We start from the raw sequence: 21,344 nt of genomic DNA, 5'->3' as shown, positions 1-21,344 counted from the left end.
GTGTCTTGAAAAGAAGTTACGAGATAAACATCAGTAAAATCAAAACAAAGGTAATGGATTGTAGTAGAATTAAATGACGTGATGCTGAAGGAAACAGTATCAGTAGATAGAAAGCTGTATCAGTAGATACGATTGCTACTGACTAGCAAAATAACTGGTGATGGCCGAAGTAGAGCACATATAAAATACAGACTCTCTATAGGATGAAAATCAGTTCTCAGAAAGAGATAGTTGTCAAAACCTAACATAAATTCAAATGTGATGACGTCCTTTCTGAAGGAACTTGTCTGGAGAGTAGCCTTGCACACAAGTGGAACGTGGATGATAAGCAGTATAGACAAGGAGAGAACAGAGGTTTTGAAATGTGGTCGTACACAACAGTTCTGAAAATTAGGCAAGAAGATCGTGTCATTCGTGAGGAGGTACTGAATCCAATGGAGGGAAAAAGAAATTCATGACCTAACTTGACTAAAATAATGGGTGGATGGATACAATACATTCTGGCTCAGGAAACGTAGAAGCGGGTGTGTTTCGCAGTTGTTATTCGGAGATGAAGAGCCTTGCGCAGGATACAGCAGCATGGAGATCTGCATCAAACCTGTCTTGGTACTGAAAAGCACGAAAACAACATAATTATGTAATTATACAGCAAAATAGAAAAAATAAGACTTATTTACTTTTGTTTCACATTGTTCTTATTTACTGAGAAAGTACATATCCGCTGCAGCAGTTCTGTATATTGCGTTACAGTAAAGGCAACAGCCGTCACAGTGTGGTATTAAGAATGTCCGCTAATGATTGAAGGTGTTCTTCAGTTTCTGATAATATAATTAATACGACCCAAAAGCTTATTTAATGGAAGAAACTCGTATTTAGTAGAAAAATGCTTTTATTTGACTTTTTAATTTTCCGCAAAGGGGTAGTCAGCTACCTGTCAGACACAGTATACGTTTGTTATATTTTAAGTTTCCTGTTAAACTATCTGCATATGGTTTTTCCTCGGTTCAAGAGTTCAAAAATTTGTTTCCAGTGACACGACGTAAAAAAAAAAAAAAAAAAAAAAAAAGCAAATAATCTTTGTGGAATTGGATCAAATGTTTAGGGAAGAAAACTAATTCCCACATAAACGAATAAGCTGTGAAAATTTTGTGAACTAGTCTTTCAAATGATTTTCCGATTTTTTGCGTTGCATTTGATCGGGTGAAACTGGAAATTTGACTATAGCTTTCGTGAGGTTAACTGTGACTTAATTCGTATCCGATGTTACCTGGTAAATTCTGCCCGATTAGCCCACATCAAGCAACTACATCTACGACTTTCACGATTATAATGAGGCCTGCATCAAATATTAAAAACAGGTCACACTTTTTGTTTTAGATTTTGGAATCGAAGGCAGCTAGACTGCAGTCTACGTGGTATGGCGTAACAAAGCCCGGCTCCTTATGTGTCCTCAGATGCTACTGCATATTACCTAAGTGATTCCATTGATTTGTCTTTTAATTTATTTCATAAAGGGTGGGTGGCTGGTGAACGATGATACCTCAAGACCCCCTCCCCCACCCCCCTCCCCCGCTAATCACTTTATGTGGACTTCAGCTTTTATGTCGTATTTTTAAACTTACCGGATTACATCCAATCGGCGAATAAAGAAAATGGGAGCGTGGCGAATGTCAAATTACTTTTGTCATTCGGTTGACGCATTCCCAGCTAAAAGAAAGTCTTACCTCGTTCCAAACAGAGAGACATGAAAAAATGGCTTCGAATGTACCTCAAGGGAGCGTTGCGAGACAGTTACTGCCCATGCACATAAATGACCCAGGCATAACGCCGGAAACTCGATGAGGCTTTTTTCCGTCGATGTTGTTGTCCATAGACAAGTCACAGAGCCAGAAAACTGTGTCAGCATATACAGGGTGTTTCAAAAATGACCGGTATATTTGAAACGGCAATAAAAACTAAACGAGCAGCGATAGAAATACACCGTTTGTTGCAATATGCTTAGGACAACAGTACATTTTCAGGCAGACAAACTTTCGAAATTACAGTAGTTACAATTTTCAACAACAGATGGCGCTGCGGTCTGGGAAACTCTATAGTACGATATTTTCCACATATCCACCATGCGTAGCAATAATATGGCGTAGTCTCTGAATGAAATTACCCGAAACCTTTGACAACGTGTCTGGCGGAATGGCTTCACATGCAGATGAGATTTACTGCTTCAGCTGTTCAATTGTTTCTGGATTCTGGCGGTACCCCTGGTCTTTCAAGTGTCCCCACAGAAAGAAGTCACAGGGGTTCATGTCTGGCGAATAGGGAGGCCAATCCACGCCGCCTCCTGTATGTTTCGGATAGCCCAAAGCAATCACACGATCATCGAAATATTCATTCAGGAAATTCAAGACGTCGGTCGTGCGATGTGGCCGGGCGCCATCTTGCGTAAACCACGAGGTGTTCGTAGTGTCGTCTAAGGCAGTCTGTACCGCCACAAATTGACGAAGAATGTCCAGATAGCGTGATGCAGTAATTGTTTCGGATCTGAAAAATGGGCCAATGATTCCTTTGGAAGAAATGGCGGCCCAGACCAGTACTTTTTGAGGATGCAGGGACGATGGGACTGCAACATGGGGCTTTTCGGTTCCCCATATGCGCCAGTTCTGTTTATTGACGAAGCCGTCCAGGTAAAAATAAGCTTCGTCAGTAAACCAAATGCTGCCCACATGCATATCGCCGTCATCAATCCTGTGCACTATATCGTTAGGGAATGTCTCTCGTGCAGCAATGGTAGCGGCGCTGAGGGGTTGCCGCGTTTGAATTTTGTATGGATAGAGGTGTAAACTCTGGCGCATGAGACGATACGTGGACGTTGGCGTCATTTGGACCGCAGCTGCAACACGGCGAACGGAAACCCGAAGCCGCTGTTGGATCACCTGCTGCACTAGCTGCGTGTTGCCCTCTGTGGTTGCCGTACGCGGTCGCCCTACCTTTCCAGCACGTTCATCCGTCACGTACCCAGTCCGTTGAAATTTTTCAAACAGATCCTTTATCGTATCGCTTTTCGGTCCTTTGGTTACATTAAACCTCCGTTGAAAACTTCGTCTTGTTGCAACAACACTGTGTTCTAGGCGGTGGAATTCCAACACCAGAAAAATCCTCTGTTCTAAGGAATAAACCATGTTGTCTACAGCACACTTGCACGTTGTGAACAGCACACGCTTACAGCAGAAAGACGACGTACAGAATGGCGCACCCACAGACTGCGTTGTCTTCTATATCTTTCACATCACTTGCAGCGCCATCTGTTGTTGAAAATTGTAACTACTGTAATTTCGAAAGTTTGTCTGCCTGAAAATGTACTGTTGTCCCAAGCATATTGCAACAAACGGTGTATTTCTATCGCTGCTCGTTTAGTTTTTATTGCCGTTTCAAATATACCGGTCATTTTTGAAACACCCTGTAGGTAGACGTGCAGAAGATGGACGCACCGTTCAGGGAATTACAACTGACCATCAGCATAAACAAATAAAATGTGCTGCGCACTAATAGGCAAGAAGACTCGTTATTGTTTGATTACACAATTACTGTACAGTCATTGGAACAGTCACATTCATAAAATGTCTATAACTACGCATACAACATCCGACCAACTCTCGAGTATTGCTGCTGAGTTTGGAACTGTTATCAGGTAGGAATGATGTGGGCAGTAGAGGAAATATAAAGAACGGCAGTTCGTTTCATCACAGCTTCGTTCGATAAGCTCGGACGCGTCACGTAGATAGCTATCGTAACTCCGGCGGCAGACGCCACAAAACAGGCAAGACCAGGCGTATAGAATGTCAAATCAAACACCTTTCGGTCACCTAGTTTCCAAACTTATTTTATTTGGGTATCACATTCAGCGATTTACTACGCCATCTTCAGGCCCAGTGTACAGACAACAATGGTACCAGTATGAAATAAATAACGAAAAAGGGGGCGCGGTGTAAGCCTTAGATATAGTGGTACATGTAATAACATAGCAATACCAATTAGTACAGTAAGTTACATAAAGTTACAAATAAATTAAGGAATAAAGGAAAATAACAGTTGCACACCGTATTAACTTAAACTAGTGAGCAGTGTATGTAGTTGTTGTGGTCTTCAGTACTGAGTCTGGTTTGATGCAGCTCTCCGTGCTACTCTATCCTGTGCAAGTACTGTGCAGTACTAAATTGGTGATCCCTTGATACCTCAGAACATGTCCTACCAATCGATCCCTTCTTCTAGTCAAGTTGTGCCACAAACTCCTCTTCTCCCCAGTTCTATTCAATACCTCCTCATTAGTTATGTGATCTACCCATCAAATCTTCAGCATTCTTCTGTAGCACCACATTTCGAAAGCTTCATTTCTCTTCTTGTCTAAACTGTTTATCGTCCATGTTTCACTTCCATACAAGTCCTATGCTGTCTCTGACAGAATTACAATGTCATCGGCGAACCTCAAAGTTTTTATTTCTTCTCCATGGATTTTAATACCTACTCCGAATTTTTCTTTTGTTTCCTTCACTGTTTGCTCAATATACAGATTGAAAAACATCCGGGATAGGCTACAACCCTCCCTCACTCCCCAACCACTGCTTCTCTTTCATGCCCCTCAACTCTTATAACTGCCATCTGCTTTCTATACAAATTGTAAATAGCCTTTCGCTCCCAGTATTTTACACCTGACACCTTCATAATTTGAAACTGAGTTTTCCTGCCAACATTGTCAAAAGCTATCTCTAAGTGTAAAAATGCTAGAAATGTAGGTTTGCATTTCCTTAATCTTTCTTCTAAGATACGTCGTAGGGTCAGTATTGCCTGCCCGCATCTCGTGGTCGTGCGGTAGCGTTCTCGCTTCCCACGCCCGGGTTCCCGGGTTCGATTCCCGGCGGGGTCAGGGATTTACTCTGCCTCGTGATGTCTGGGTGTTGTGTGCTGTCCCTAGGTTAGTTAGGTTAAGTAGTTCTAAGTTCTAGGGGACTGATGACCATAGCTGTTAAGTCCCATAGTGCTCAGAGCCATTTTAGCCATCAGTATTGCCTCACATGTTCCAACATTTCTACGGAATCCAAACTGATCTTCCCCGAGGTCGGCTTCTACCAGTTTTTCCATTCGTCTGTAAAGAATTCTCGTTAGTATTTTGCGGGTGTGACTTATTAAACTGATAGTTCGGTAATGTTTGACATCTCTCAACATCTGCTTTCTTTGGGATTGGGATTATTATATTCTTCTTGAAGTCTGAGGGTGTTTCGCCTGTCTCATACATCTAGATCACCGTATGGTACAGTTGTGTTAGTAATGGCTCTCCTAAGGCAGTCAGTAGTTCTAATGGAATGTTGTCTACTCCCGGGGCCTTGTTCCGGCTTAGGTCTTTCAGTGTTCTGTCAAACTCTTCACGCAGTACCATATCTCCCATTTCATATTCATCTACATCCTCTTCCATTTCCATAATATTGTCCTCAAGTACGTCGCCCTTGTATAGACGCTCTATGTACTCCTTCCACCTTTCTGCTGTCCTTTCTTTGCTTAGAACTGGGTTTCCATCTGAGCTCCTCGTATTCATAAAAGTGGTTCTCTTTTCTCCAAAGGTGTCTTTAATTTTCCTGTAGGCAGTATCTATGTTACCCCTAGTGAGATAAGCCTCTCTACATAAATTTGTCCTCTAGCCATTCCTGCTTAGCCACTTTGCACTTCCTGTCGATCTCATTTTTGAGAAGTTTGTATTCCTTTTTGCCTGCTTCATTTACTGCATTTTTATATTTTCTCCTTTTATCAGTTAAATTCAATATTTATTCTGTTAGCCAAGGATTTCTACTTGCCCTCATCTTTTTACTACTTGATCCTCTGTTGCCTTCATCCCCCAAAGCTCCCCATTCTTCTTCTACTATATTTCTTTCCCCCATTCCTGTCAATTGTTGCCTTATGCTCTCCCTAAAACTCTGTACAAACTCTGATTTATTCAGTTTCTCCAGGTCTCACATCCTTAAATTCCCAACTTTTTGCAGTTTCTTCAGTTTTAATCTACAGTTCAATAGATTGTGGTCAGAGTCCACATCTGCCCCTGGAAATGTCTTACAATTTAAAACCTGGTTCCTAAATCTCTGGCTTACCATTATATAATCTATCTGATACCTTCTAGTATCTCCAGGCTTCTTCCATGTATACAACCTTCTTTCATGATTCTTGAACCAAGTGTTGGCTACGATTAAGTTTTGCTCAATGCAAAATTCTACCAGGCGGCTTCCTCTTTCACTTCTTACGTTTCCTTCTCTCCCTTTTCCTACTATCGAATTCCAGTCACACATGACTATTAAATTTTCGTCTCCCTTCACTATCTGAATAATTTCTTTTATCTCATCATACATTTTATCAATTTCTTCATCTAAAGAGCTAGTTGGCATATAAACTTGTACTTCTGTTGTAGGCGTGGGCTTCGTGCATATCTTGGCCACAATAATGCGTTCACTATGCTGTTTGTAGTAGCTATACCTGTTAGTAAAAAAGTAATAAACTTTCTTGTCTCGCTCCGTCTCGGGCGTTTCCGCTCTCTCCCAAGATCGCCATGGCGTACTGCCCCGTTTAGACTCCTCGTCTGGACCATTTAACAACACGGAGGTTGTCAATAATGTTTGAACAAAACCTGTCATTTTCGATGTCAGCTGAGTAATCCTGTGTGAAACGTACATAATGAACGTACGTAATGAAGTAGCTGTTAAACAAGAAAGCGTTATTAGGTCACTACAAAATGTTAGAAAACATATTTCTGAAAACCCTTTATTTGAACAGGTTGTAGAAGAATAAATTTTTAACACACGGTCACAGAAGTGCATGGCTAGATTTCTCTTGTGTAAATGTGTATTGCCCGCATCTCGTGGTCGTGCGGTAGCGTTCTCGCTTCCCACGCCCGGGTTCCCGGGTTCGATTCCCGGCGGGGTCAGGGATTTTCTCTGCCTCGTGATGGCTGGGTGTTGTGTGCTGTCCTTAGGTTAGTTAGGTTTAAGTAGTTCTAAGTTCTAGGGGACTGATGGTCATAGATGTTAAGTCCCATAGTGCTCAGAGCCATTTGAACCAAATGTGTATTGAGCTACAGTACCACCATTTCATCCCTGCCCTCCCTCTATCCTGATATTCTTCCGTCAGTGCTGCTGCGTCGTGTAAAAAAAATCGCAGTGGGAGGCGTGGAGGCTAACATGACGTTCCAAATGCTGTGTCTTGTCATTCGTCGTAGCGCGACAGCCACAGACGCAGAGATATTGCCAGTCTGCTGACGAGTAAGGTTCAGGATACTGTAAGACAACTGGAGGAGGACTGCACATTATGTGGAGTGAAGGTTAAGGTTAATTAACGAGTAAGTGCACTAAAATCTGTTCAAAGAGATCGTAGTAAACTTCATTGCACGGTATTTACATCAAATTATAAGGTGGCTGCTACGAAACTATAGTAAGCAAGTAAGTGAATCGACTGCTTACTGGGTTATCAGATAAGATCGATAGTGAGGGAAGGGATGTAAGTGACCAACGCGATGCGAGTGAAAAGGCTCCACTTCACGAGGGACCACGAGTAAGGGTACCAGTACTGGAATGACGTTACAGTTTCTGAAGATGGAAAAGTAAATGTCTTTACAACAGATGGAAGAAATATAGTGGGATGAAAACCAAAAAACCAGCTGAAGTGGAAACATTTGCAGCGTACCGTAAAACAAGGCGACGAGAGTTTTCCGTTGGTGTCCACATTTCTTCATCGATATCAAGTTAAACAAGGAGCGATATCTCCAAGTACTGAAACAAATTTTGATCAAGAATACAGAAGATATGGTCTGAACCACACATCACACCTGGTAAAGAATGCGTTTCTTCACAACTTTCCCAAAGTTATTCCGACGAGTATTGGAAAAAAATACAAACATCGCGAAAGAAGATAAGAAAAAGTAGGTCAGAGAAGAATCGGAACTATTTAGTTCGGACACTTTACAAAAGTTATTGGTAATATACAAGAGCTTTCGAAATTGGTTATAAATCAGGACGGAATTCGCATTCAGTATTGATTAACAATACTGTTCTTGTACCTAAGGATATTTGTGCTGTGGCCCAATATAGGAGACCCTGTACTGTTAATGTGAGTAATATCATTTAAGGAGATATTTATAAATATGTTTCGTATAACATTACTTAAGAAACTATTTGTTATGGGTTATGTTTAATTATTGAAATTTCATTTCTTTGTTAAATGTGTATCTGAAAATATAACACATGTTGTTAGACATAGTGAAGTGATTGCATATTAATGGCCTGTATTTCTTTTGGGTCATGCGACAAACTCGGGCTGGAGGAAGCATATCCTTGACCCACTCAAAATAATTAAGTACATATTCATACAACTGTGTAAACAACTGTCGTCCAAAACATCTGTAACCTATGTCCTCCTTGTACGGAGTATAGTTTTTTTTGTGGCGGCCTTCGTAGCGACAACACTTTGCTGTAGAAACGGCCTACGAAGTCACCGCCACACTTTTAATAGTGGGCCGACTGGTCCGCTGGAACAGTGAACAGAAAGATAAAACCCAAACACTCGGATTAAATGTAAGTCGGTACTTATCTTTATTAACGACGATACAGAACACAGTGGTGAACATGGTCTACAGAAATCTGTCTAGTTCGAGTCGGAGCAGCTTGGTCAGCGTCGGCTGACGACAAACAACAACTCTGCTGCGATGAACACACAACTGACTAGCAGGTACACAATTCGGTGGCGAGTATACAACTGAGCGGCGAATCCAGAACTGTCCTAGCGCTCGCGACTCCAGCGCTTAAGAAGCCAGAAGCCAGCGGTGGCGCGCGCAGACTTGCGGCGATTTCCTGTCTCGCTGGCGCTGCTTATGCGGACGGCGTCCGGACTTTGATGCTGCCAACCTTTTTGGCAGCGGGCTCGGTTGGCAATACTGGCTAGGATATAACACTCCTCCCCCCCCCCCCAAATCGCCGCACCGTCGTTGAATAATGACGTGGCGAGCGTCGACGGCGGGGGAGGGGTCTGGCCGCAGACGTAGCAGAAGAGACCGGGGCGGAGACTGTTGTCGGTGGCAGTCGCCGGTCCGCACCCCAGCATTGGCTGCGCGGGGCCTCGGGAAACACCGACTGAAAACCGAGGTCAGGGTGCACGCCTGTGACCACGGGCGCAGCTTCTGGTACTGGACGCGACGGGGCGTCGGGACCCACGAAGAGAGGCAGCGTCTCCTGACGCTGCGTCGACGGCTGCTGAGTGGGCGCCGGACAAGGTGCTGCGGTGTCAGACTCCTTGGCGGTGCCCAAGGAAAGCGGCTGCAGGACAGGCTGCACAGCCACCGCTTGGGAAGGCGGCCCGGCTGAGGGGTCGACGTCCATCTGCTCCGAAGGCGGTGGCGACTGAAGAGGGACCGCAGGCGCCTGAGCGACCACCCGGGGCGCTCCCGGATGAAGCTGCGCGGGAGGCATCAACGGGACGGGCTGTCGGCTGGAACCCGCCGCGGACCAAATCTGTGGACAAAGAACGAGCGGCAGAATCCGGGCGGCCAGCGCGGCGCAACAGGTTCTGATGCCTCCTGTGCACCCCAGTAGCACCTTGAACAGTATAAAAACCGCGACCCTGGACACTTATGACGGTACCACGTTCCCAACGTCGGCGACCGTGATAAACTCTGAAAAAAACGGCGTCGTTGCGCTGAAAACGCGTGCGATGCTCAGAAGCGGCGGGTCGATCCGGGGGGTGCAACAACCGTAGTAGGGTGCGATGACGACGGCCGTGGAGAAGCTCCGCAGGCGAAGGGCCGTCGCGTGGCGTGGTCCGGTACGACGACAGGAACGTGATGAGGGCCTGCTGACGAGAGTGCGTAGCACGAAGGCGGTCCATATGATCCTTGAATGTGCGTACAAAACGTTCCGCTGCACCATTCGATTGAGGGTGGAACGGCGGAGTAAGAACATGGCGAATGCCATTGGCAGAACAAAAACTTTAAAATTCAGCAGAGGTAAATTGGGGACCATTGTCAGACACTAAAACTTCTGGAAGACCATCAATACAAAAAATTGAAGTCAACGCCTGTATAGTTTGTGCAGACGTTGTAGACTGCATGGGCACAACAAACGGAAAATTACTAAATGCATCTATCACGATGAGCCAACGTGAATGCCAATATGGATCAGCGAAATCAATATTTACTCGCTGCCAGGGACCGGCATGGCGTGCCCACTCAAAATAGCGTTGAGGCGGAGCAGCTTGGTGTTCGGCACACGTCGAACAATCTGTAGACATCTGCGTAATCGGCTTATCAATGCCGATCCATGTACAATGACGGCGGGCTAGCTGCTTGGTACGGACCACTCCCCAATGACCTTGATGCAACAAGTCGAGGACCTTGGATTGGAGCACTTGGGGAACCACTACACGAAGCTGGTCATTCTCGGTGCGTAACAGCAAAACTCCGTGCGAGACAGACAACAGATGACGTTGCGGATAATAGCGACGAACCACAGGATCCGATATGTCCTTTGCCTTGGACGGCCAACCACGTTGAACAAAACGTAATAGTAAACTCAGATGAGGATCCGTAGCTGTCTCACGTGCCACCTGACGATAATCAATCGGAAAATCCCGGAGGGATTGATGCTCATCGGCGTCAATCTGATGGCAAGAGTCGTCAGAGGAATCGAAGACATCATCCGCAGCAATCGGCAATCTAGAAAGCGCGTCAGCGTTTGCATGCTGAGCTGTAGGGCGATACAGTATCTCATACCGGTATTGTGATAACAAAAGAGCCCAACGTTGTAGTCTCTGAGCTGTCCGCTGAGGAACTGGTTTAGACGGATGAAACAGTGACGTCAGGGGCTTGTGATCTGTTACTAAATAGAATGGTCTACCATAGAGGTAGTGATGGAATTTTGTGACACCGAACACAATAGCCAACGCTTCCTTGTCCAGTTGGCTATAAGTACACTGAGCTTTGTTTAGCAATTTAGATGCGAACGCAATAGGACGTTCGGTGTTACCGACTCGGTGAGACAACACAGCACCGAGGCAGAAAGAAGAGGCATCACAAGCTAACACCAGAGGCTTGTTAGGGTCGTAATGGACCAGACAACGATCATTCAATAAAGCCTCTTTAAGCTGCTGAAAGGCTGATTGGCAATCAGCTGACCACACAAACGGAACATTCTTACGGTGGAGACGATGCAACGGTGCAGCAATCTGTGATGCATTAGGTATAAACCTAATATAATATGTCAATTTGCCAAGAACTGCTTGCAATTCATGCAGATTGCGAAGGGCGGGCAAATCACGAATAGCTGCTAAATGTGACTGGGAGGGATGAATGCCTTGAGCATTAATAACATGTCCCAGATACTCCATCTCCGTAAGGAAAAATGAACATTTATCGATGTTGCAACGTAGGCCTGCCTGAGACAACACTGTAAACAAACACTCCAAATTACGGAAATGTTCAGCAGTCGTCCGACCGGACACAACAATATCGTCTAAATAGTTGCAACACGATGGCACATTAGCCAAAAGTTGGGACAAAAAACGCTGAAAAACAGCTGGAGCTGACGCACAACCAAAAGGCAAACGCAGAAAACGGAACAACCCCAACGACGTGTTTATGACAAAATACTGTTGTGATTGCTCGTCGAGGGGCAATTGCAAATATGCTTCACGGAGATCAATTTTGGAAAAGAAACGAGCTTCCCCTAACTTATCCATCAGCTCGTCCGGTCTAGGTAAAGGAAAAGAATCAATGACAGTCTGAGGATTAACTGTCGACTTAAAATCAGCACACAAACGTAACTTGCCAGACGGTTTCTTTATAATAACTAAGGGAGAAGCCCACTGGCTCGCTGAAACGGGTTGAATAACACCGTTGTTTTGCCAACGACGAAGTTCATCTTCTACAGGTGCCCGGAGGGCGTGAGGCACTGGACGAGCACGAAAAAATCGAGGCTGAGCATTATCTTTTAACGTAATATAAGCGGCAAAGTTCGCAGCACAACCGAGTTCGTCTTTAAATATGTCACTGTATCGTTTACACAAATCGGTTATGCTGTCTTGAGGAACAACAACAGAATTAAGTTGCAACACATTGTCTTGGATAGACAGGCCAAACAAGTCAAAACAGTCTAATCCGAAAATGTTTACACTGTCTGTAGCGCACTGTGAAGGAAACTGTTTTTGTATTGCCACGGAATGTGGCTGGCACGCTACATACACCTAACACAGGAATTTGTTCGCCACTATAAGTAGCCAAAGAATGTTTTGCCGCTGAAAGTTTAGGGCGGCCGATAGCCGCATACGTAGCACTACTGATGAGAGTCACAGACGCACCAGTGTCTAATTGAAAATTGAAGGTCGTATCCTGGATGCGTAGCTTCACAAATAGTTTATTACACTGTCTCTGGATCGGTGCAGCGGAGGCGGAAGACACAAAATCAGCGCGTTTAGCGCGTGTTCGCTGCTTACGACAACTCGTGGGTTGGGCGGGTGGAACAACAACTCCCGCTTCACTTGCAGTCTGTACATTATGTGTTACAGCGTTTGAATTACGCTTGGGTCGCATAGCAGAGGGTCGGGTGGGTGGCTTATTCCGAACAAGTTTATTACCCACACGAACCGTGGAAGAGTCTTTAAACGCGACCTTCTGGGCGGGCTGGCTTTGAAGAACATGAATATCCATGGGCTGGGCAGCACTAGAATTGTTCTTGCGTTTACGCAAACAAACAGTCTGGATGTGTCCTTTCCTTTGACAAAGGTGACAAACCGCGTTTCGTAACGGGCAACGTTCACGAGGATGAGCAAGAACACACTTAGGGCAAGACTTAAGTCTATCATTTTGCACACGCGGCTGACGAATGTGTTTAACATAACGCGGCCGGCTAGTGTTTACAGTCTGACTCTGCCGGTGGGGCCGCGGGCGTGACATAACTTGCTTAGCACAGGCAATTTGAGAAATACATGGCTGATCTAACTCACACTCAGCATAGTCAAAAGTATCTTGGGCTTCAATAATGTTCATCACAGTCTCTAAGGACGGGTCAGGCAACTTTAAGATAGCAGCACGAATACGAGAATCTGCAATGTTTTGAGTAATAGCGTCTCGTAACATGACATCACTGTAGGAAGCTCCACACACACAATTAAATCGGCACTGACGGGTGAGGCCCCGTAAATCTGTTAACCACTGTTTATTAGATTGATGTGGCAGTTTCTTTAATCTGAAGAACTTGAATCTGGCCGCTGCCACATGAACTCGCGACTCGAAATACTCAGCAAGCTTGGTAACAACAACGTCATAGTCTAAAGCTTCTGGCTTGGATTCCGGGAACAACTTACAAAGTAGTCTATAGACTTCCACGCCTGCAGTGGAAATTAAATAAAGCTGCCGCTCATTACCTGTGATTTTGTAGACTGACATGTGCGCCTGCAACTGCGCGAAATATTCTTGCCATTCTTCTCGTGATGCCTCAAAAGCACGAAAAGGCGGTGCTGCCTGTGCTTGTTCCTTTTGTGGTGGTGGATTAGCCGCTTGTTTGGCGATTGCTTCCACCAGACTTTGTATTTGCTGACTCTGTAACAAGATCAACTGTTGTAATTCGGCAGACATAGTGAACACAAATTAAACCAGCGCCCAAAGTTCTATCTCAAGAAACAAGTTAAACCAGCCCTGCACACGAGTTCGGAAGTCCTCGTCGCCAGTTTTGTGGCGGCCTTCGTAGCGACAACACTTCGCTGTAGAAACGGCCTACGAAGTCACCGCCACACTTTTAATAGCGGGCCGACCGGTCCGCTGGAACAGTGAACAGAAAGATAAAACCCAAACACTCGGATTAAATGTAAGTCGGTACTTATCTTTATTAACGACGATACAGAACACAGTGGTGAACATGGTCTACAGAAATCTGTCTAGTTCGAGTCGGAGCGGCTTGGTCAGCGTCGGCTGACGACAAACAACAACTCTGCTGCGATGAACACACAACTGACTAGCAGGTACACAATTCGGTGGCGAGTATACAACTGAGCGGCAAATCCAGAACTGTCCTAGCGCTCGCGACTCCAGCGCTTAAGAAGCCAGAAGCCAGTGGTGGCGCGCGCAGACTTGCGGCGATTTCCTGTCTCGCTGGCGCTGCTTATGCGGACGGCGTCCGGACTTTGATGCTGCCAACCTTTTTGGCAGCGGGCTCGGTTGGCATTACTGGCTAGGATATAACAGTTTTACTCTTTGGGTTACTGTGTCTTTAAGAAATAGTAAAAGGGCACACACAACTGACCATGATAAAAACATTTTGATCATAAATCAATTCCAAGGTAATTGAATGTCATTTCTCGAGCCTTTTTTATGGTTATTGCAGACTAAATCTTCATTCACTTAAACTGGGCGGTTAAACAGATTGGGATCACTGGCATACGGCGTATGAGAGAGACCACTCCAGCTGCTACATTTGTGGCGATAATAGCTTCGATGACCTTATTTCGCATAGTTTTATTTAATTTATTTGCTTTTTATATTGCGTATGGCTAATACAGACATATTATAAAATTAAATTACAAATACACATGTACATATTTATACACAAGAAACTTAGGTTTGTCTTTACAACTTAATATCCAGCCCTTCGCATATTTTAATCGACGAATATATGATATACAGGCGATTAAGACTGTGTAATAGTATTCTAGTATCAGCACAACTTCACTAATATATAAGTTTCCTGTTAAAATTGACTGCGAGGAAGAAGACAAAATTCGTTTCTGGTGGTGACTAAAAAAAAAAAAAGTTTATAAACTGACATGACACGTCGAGCATACAATAAGCATCTGTAATCACATGGGAAGCATGAGTCGCAGAGGCCATCCGGGATGCCAAATGGCGTTGCAGTTATTTAGTCATATGTTACAACTGGACACCAATAACAGGAGATGCTGAAAGTTTTTTTCCAGATGTATCGAGACACGCCTGTCATCGACGCTGCACTGAACGGCGCAGGCGCTCGAAGATAGCTGGTGACTCTCGAAGACATCCTGCTGCCGTAACAAACTTGCCCACTACGACCTCCGGCGATCTAACTGGTGTTTGACGCACGAGGCCCTTCACATACTCCCCAGAGGCATAAATCAATTGAGGACAGGCCCAGTGCGACACAGTCCAGTGGACGGGAAAGGATGCCTGCAGATGTGCCCCCCCTCCCCCTCCCCCACTGCTGAAATATGCTGGGACTCCACCGTGCTGACATCGATTGCGGCGACGAATAGGCAAGGGAACATCTTTCAGCACATCCGGCAGAACCTCTCGCAAGAATACGACATAAGTATGACCATACAGTCGGTCAGAGAGAATGTACGGCCCAATGAAACAGCCTCCTACGAGAATTTGGTGATTGCAGAATACTCGTGGCTTATTCCATGAAGTCGATTCTCCGACTTTTCTGCCGGATTTCGCGAGGAGCGCGTGCGCGCACACACTCATACACACACACACACACACACACACAGACACAGATACACACACACACACACACACGCATCTCCTCTGATCACATCCTAATGAGCAGACTGAGTTGGATACGTCTGCTTTCTTGAAAAGCATCCACAAAGTACCTTCCGCGCTGCAATATAAATAAAGTTCCTCCACCTATCTGCAGATCAAGTGAAGCGTCTTATAATATTATATGTATCGGATATGGTCAGTAAATTTTATGCTACTAAATATTAATAAATTTTAATGTAGAGTTGTCATTACTGTTAATACAACAGATGATTTTTACCTACTTCCTTATCAACATTTATTTCTTTAACACTTTCGTAAAGAAGATTTTAATTCATTAATAAACGAAATTCCATTTATTCCTATGTATTTAAGGCCCTATATTTGGTGTAAAATATGCAATATTCGCCCCTTTTTCCCGCAACACCATGTCTTTGTAATGTATCACTGTAAATTTAACACTGCATCTTTGACACTCACAGCCCGCAGTTCGTCGTCGTGCGGTAGCGTTCTCGCTTCCCACGCCCGGGTTCCCGGGTTCGATTCCCGGCGGGGTCAGGGATTTTCTCTGCCTCGTGATGGCTGGGTGTTGTGTGATGTCCTTAGGTTAGTTAGGTTTAAGTAGTTCTAAGTTCTAGGGGACTGATGACCATAGCTGTTAAGTCCCATAGTGCTCAGAGCCATTTGAACCATTTTTGACACTCACACACTTTGTAACGGCTCTGTAATTGTTTTCATAAGTTATAAGTGAGGCAAGACATGTGGTGTGCATCGATAATTTGTTTTGTGGACTACTTAAGTTGTACCTTAATGCAAACAATTTATTACACTTTTGTATCTGCGAATTATTGTTACTGTAAACCAACATGTGTTTTAACGAAAGCATGAGAGCTCTCCGATGATGAATTGTATCAGTTCGAAACAAGTAACGGTACTTTCATATGTTGTTGTTGTTGTCTTCATCCCTGAGACTGGTTTGATGCAGCTCGCCATGCTACTCTATCCTGTGCAAGCTTCTTCATCTCCCAGTACTTACTACAACCTACATCCTTCTGAATCTGGTTAGTGTATTCATCTCTACGATTTTTACCCTCCACGCTGTCTTCCAATGCTAAATTTGTGATCCCTTGATGCCTCAGAACATGTCCGACCAACCGGTGCCTTCTTCTTGTCAAGTTGTGCCACAAACTCCTCTTCTCCCCAATTCTGTTCAATACCTCCTCATTAGTTATGTGATCTACCCATCTAATCTTCAGCATTCTTCAGTAGCACCACATTTCAAAAGCTTCTATTCTCTTCTTGTCTAAAGTATTTATCGTCCATGCATGGCTACACTACATACAAATACTTTCAGAAACGACTTCCTGACACTTAAATCTATACTCGATGTTAGCAAATATCTCTTCTTCAGAAACGCTTTCCTTGCCATTGCCAGTCTACATTTTATATCCTCTCTACTTAGACCATCATCAGTTATTTTGCCCCCCAAATAACAAAACGCCTTTACCATTTTAAGTGTCTCATTTCCTAATCTAATTCCCTCAACATCACCCGACTTAATTGAACTACATTCCATTATCCTTGTTTTGCTTTTGTTGATATTCATATAAAGTACCATAAAACAAATTTGTGATTAGTTCCTGCTGTTCACCATCAACAATTTGCCTATACAAATAGTTACTTTCAAATATTTTTATGGCAACCTAGATATTTGTGGTTACTCAATCGCACAGTTTAAGAAAATTTAAGCCTTTTTAAATTTTTTTATTTTTTTAAAGGTGGCTCGACATCTCGCATGATCCTATGTTATTTTATGCACATCAGTGTGACACTGAATCAAAATCTTGTCGCAAACAGAAACACCAAATCCATGTCGTTGCCTTTAGAAAGAGTTCTAGAGATTTGCGCACGAAGCTTTTGATTTTGGTTTCGGACCTTCTGCAATTGTTGCTTGTTTCCTCTTGAAGGGTCATTTTTTTCCTGCTTCATTAGTTTTGGCTGGTATGCTCCACGATCAGTTTAGGTTTCGTATGTTTTGTAAAATAGAAGAAAATACTTGCTGCGTAATTTTGCATAATTTTACTTCCGTGGTAAAGTGGTATGGCAGCACACCAGTGATAATCGGCTGTCAATGCAAATACGTACTTCACTACATCGATACATATGTGACTGGTTCCCAGATTATCTGAGGATAGAACGGGTGTTCTGAAATCGAACTCGCATGTTGTAGGAACAACCGACGTTAGTAAAGTGTAGCCCGAGCAATATTTGCAATCTTCCACGTCATAAAATGCATTGCACTGCGTGCCACTGAAGTTCATCGTCGTAAACGATGGAAATTTTAATTTCGTTTCAGTTTAGAATACGTTCTAGAAATCTGTCACAGATGTTAGTGAAATAGGTTAGTACTCCTGCGGATCAGCTGCAACGATTATAATGCTGATGAAAGAGCCTTTCATCACACCGTCAGAAGGTTTCGCAGCACAGGAAAACGAGCTTGAGACAATAGCTGGTTAGCAATAACTCGGTTTTAAAGCAGTCTGACTGTGGGCAGTTACGGCAGACGGCGGTTTTACGGAGCAGTAGAAACGTGCGGCCCCGGCAGGTACAAGCGAATTGCGGAAAGTACGAGAGAGTAGCGTCGGCTTCAGTTTCCCTTAACAACACATGCGTGTTAGAAATGGCAGTCTGCTGGTTTGGACGTAAACGTGAAAATCCCGTTTGAAATCCTGCAAATGATAAGGGGAGTTAAAGTTATTAAATTAGTCAATATTATGGCACAATCCATTGCTGTATTGATGAAAAATATGTTGCATCATTGGAAATATGCGACAGAAAATCTTACCGGTTACTTAATTAGAGAAACAACAGAGCAAACCGAAGAAGCGCCAACCACCCTACAGGCTATCAATGAACTGTAACGTCATGACGAAAAACCTATACAGTGCAGTACAACAAAGGATCCTATATCAAAACGAAGCTGAGCCAACACACTCAAAAATAAAACATAAAATATGGAATACTATCTGCCCCATTATGCACATCTATTAATCGGTTTGAACTCTCGCCTACCGCGCGAGATGTCACATCGGTCAGCCCAATGGACTCGCAATCGGGAGGACGACGGTGCAAATCCGCGCCTGGCCATTCAGATTTAGTTTTTTGTGATTTCGACAAATCGCTTAAGACAAATGCTAGGACACTTCCTTCGAAAGGGCACTGCCGATTCTCTTCTCCATTCTTCACTAATCCGAGTTTCTTCTCGGCCTCTAATGACCTCGGCGGCGCGGAGTGGCCGTGCGGTTTGGAGCGCCATGTCGCGGACTGCGCGGCCCCTCCCGCTCTAGGTTCGAGTCCCCCCTCGGGCGTGGGAGTGTGTGTCGTTCTTAGCGTAAAGTAGTTTAAGTAGTGTGTAAGTCTAGGGACCGATGACCTAAGCATTTTGGCCCATTAGGAATTCACACACATCTAATTACCTAGTTGGGCATGTGGCTTTAAACATTAATCTTCCCTGTTTCTGTTTTCAATTCTGGTTTCCTGCGGTACAGAGCCCTGGATAAAAGTATCACAAAAGGAAAGCTACCTTGTGAATATATTATAAGGGAAAGTTGAAATCTTTACTTATTTGCCAGTGGATTATAACCGACTCCTGGTGTAGGCGTAGGGTTTTTGATTTGTAATAAAAACGTCTTCGGTTGGAGCGCGTCACTGCTTAAATTTTGAATAAAAATCCTCATCAATGGCGGCCGAAGCCTTACAGCGCGGAAATCACCACCAGTCTACTAACGGACTTGTCAAAGAGAGCGGAGAAGCGGACAGAGGTTAAGGGCACTCTCTTGTTCTTGAGGCGGGAAACTGCCCCCAAGAGGCAGTGGTCAATAGCATGAGGATGGAGAAGGTAATGGAAACCACTGCATTAAAGACAATAAAGTGTATCCACAGGACACGTAGCCTGTAATTGGAAAAGTGTCATGATGATCTCTCCCTTGGCAAAAGATTCCGACTAGCCAAGGGGAGGTGAGCATGAGAAAAATATTGCATAACCAACAGAAGGATAACGTTCTTAGAGTTGGAAGGTGGAATATCAGAAGTTTTTAAAGTGATAGGGAAGATAGAAAATCTAAAATGGGAAATGCTAATTTCATTATATACTGGTGTCCAAAATTAAAGCAACAAACGGAAATTTTGCCACAAAACAGTATAAAAAGGTGATATTAAAGTAGAAACAATGTAAGGAATACAGAACGCAACAGCTGCGACATGCTTAATGGCAGAGAAAAATGTTCTTCGTTTTTTCCAACTTAAACGGATTTCCAGAATGAGATTTTCACTCTGCAGCGGAGTGTGCGCTGATATGAAACTTCCTGGAGTTCGAGTCTCGGTCGGGCACACAGTTTTAATCTGCCAGGAAGTTTCTTAAACGGATTTGCTCACACATTCCGACAAATGATTAATGTGCTAAATATGAGATGTGACCACCTCTGGCAGCAACACAGGCCTGACAACGACGGGACATGCAATGAACGATGTGATCAGTCTCGTTTTGAGGCAACAACGTCCATTTTTCCTGCAGAGCTGGTAACAAGTCTCGGGGAGTGGTTGGTGGACACTGACGTGTTGCAGCAGGTCTCCGCAGTGCACCTCAGACACGCTCTGTGGATTTCAAATCGGAACAGCGAGCAGGCCTCGCCACGCTTGCAATATATTCAGTTTCCAAGATATCAACGACCACCCATACTCTATGCGGTCGGGCATTACTCTCTATCAACACAAAGTCTGGGCCCACAGCACCTTGTAACAGCCGCACATGCGGTCCCAAGATCTCGTCACGACACGTGACAGCAGTTAAGTCTTACCCACTCACCTGTCAATTTCATGTCAGCATAATCCCTGCTCACACTACTAGGGATCCTCCTCGATGCCGGCCTCCTTCCACAATGTTTGGGTTCTGAAATAGTGTTCCACGCTCACTGCAGAGGCGAATCCGTCGAGAATCACTCTGCAGACCAAATGGGATCCGTGACGACGCGCCAGAGGCACACCTACAGCAGGTCTCCGACAGTAAAAGCCACTCTGCCGAAGCCTTCTTCACACCGTTTGTGTCGATACAACGCGTCCATTGGATGTTGCGAGGTCAGATTCCACTTACTGCGCAGTACTAAGGCGGTACCGCCATGCCCTTAAAGCCAAATAGCGGTCCTCTCTTTCTGATGTCACGGGTGGTAGACTCTGCTCTGGTTTCTGGTATACAGTTACGATCTCTACAAACTGTAGCCACAGCCGAGAAACAACAGAACGATTCACCTTAAACCATTGGGCCACATCAGTTTGCGACTGTTCTGTTTCCATTCTTCCTACGGCTCTACATTGCAGAGAGTCTGGTAGGCATCTTCTCTGTACCATACTACACCACCTGTGACCGTGTACACGCCGATGGTGGATGTGGGGCAATCCGACAAACACTACCCCGTTTGGTGGGTGCCCTGAGGTCATCACGGGCGTGGGTGTTCGTTGACCGGAATACCGTCTTCCGTGTAGAAAACGATTTTACGGACATCTGTTGACGTTTGGTATGATTATATCGTAACTTAGACACAGAACGGGAAAACAGTGGTTCGTTGCCTTAATTTTGGATACCAGTATAGATATAGAGGGCGTCATTGAAGAGAAATCTAAAGAAGATAAGGATTTCCGTTCGGAGGAGTATGGGGTAATAGCAACAGCAGCAGACAGTGGAATTACAGGAATAGGATTGGTTATGAATGAGAAGGTAGGGCCGAGAATGACTCACAGTGGCTTACTGTGAACAGCTCATTGA

At 44.4% G+C, this 21,344-nt stretch overlaps 1 protein-coding gene across 1 annotated transcript in view; it reads right to left on the bottom strand.

Annotated features, from left to right (window-relative positions):
* Window positions 1-21,344, bottom strand: part of LOC126204388 (uncharacterized) — a 78,172-nt gene that overhangs the window by 11,158 nt on the left and 45,670 nt on the right. Inside the window, exon 3 of the mRNA XM_049938759.1 lies at window positions 9,078-9,533. Coding sequence (XP_049794716.1) covers window positions 9,078-9,533 — 456 coding nt within the window. The remainder of the gene's footprint in view (window positions 1-9,077; window positions 9,534-21,344) is intronic.

Source organism: Schistocerca nitens, chromosome 9, assembly GCF_023898315.1.
Source record: "Schistocerca nitens isolate TAMUIC-IGC-003100 chromosome 9, iqSchNite1.1, whole genome shotgun sequence".
NCBI classification, from domain to species: domain Eukaryota; kingdom Metazoa; phylum Arthropoda; class Insecta; order Orthoptera; family Acrididae; genus Schistocerca; species Schistocerca nitens.
The sequence above is the reverse complement of the archived record's forward strand: the minus strand, read 5'-3'. Positions and strand labels throughout refer to the sequence as shown.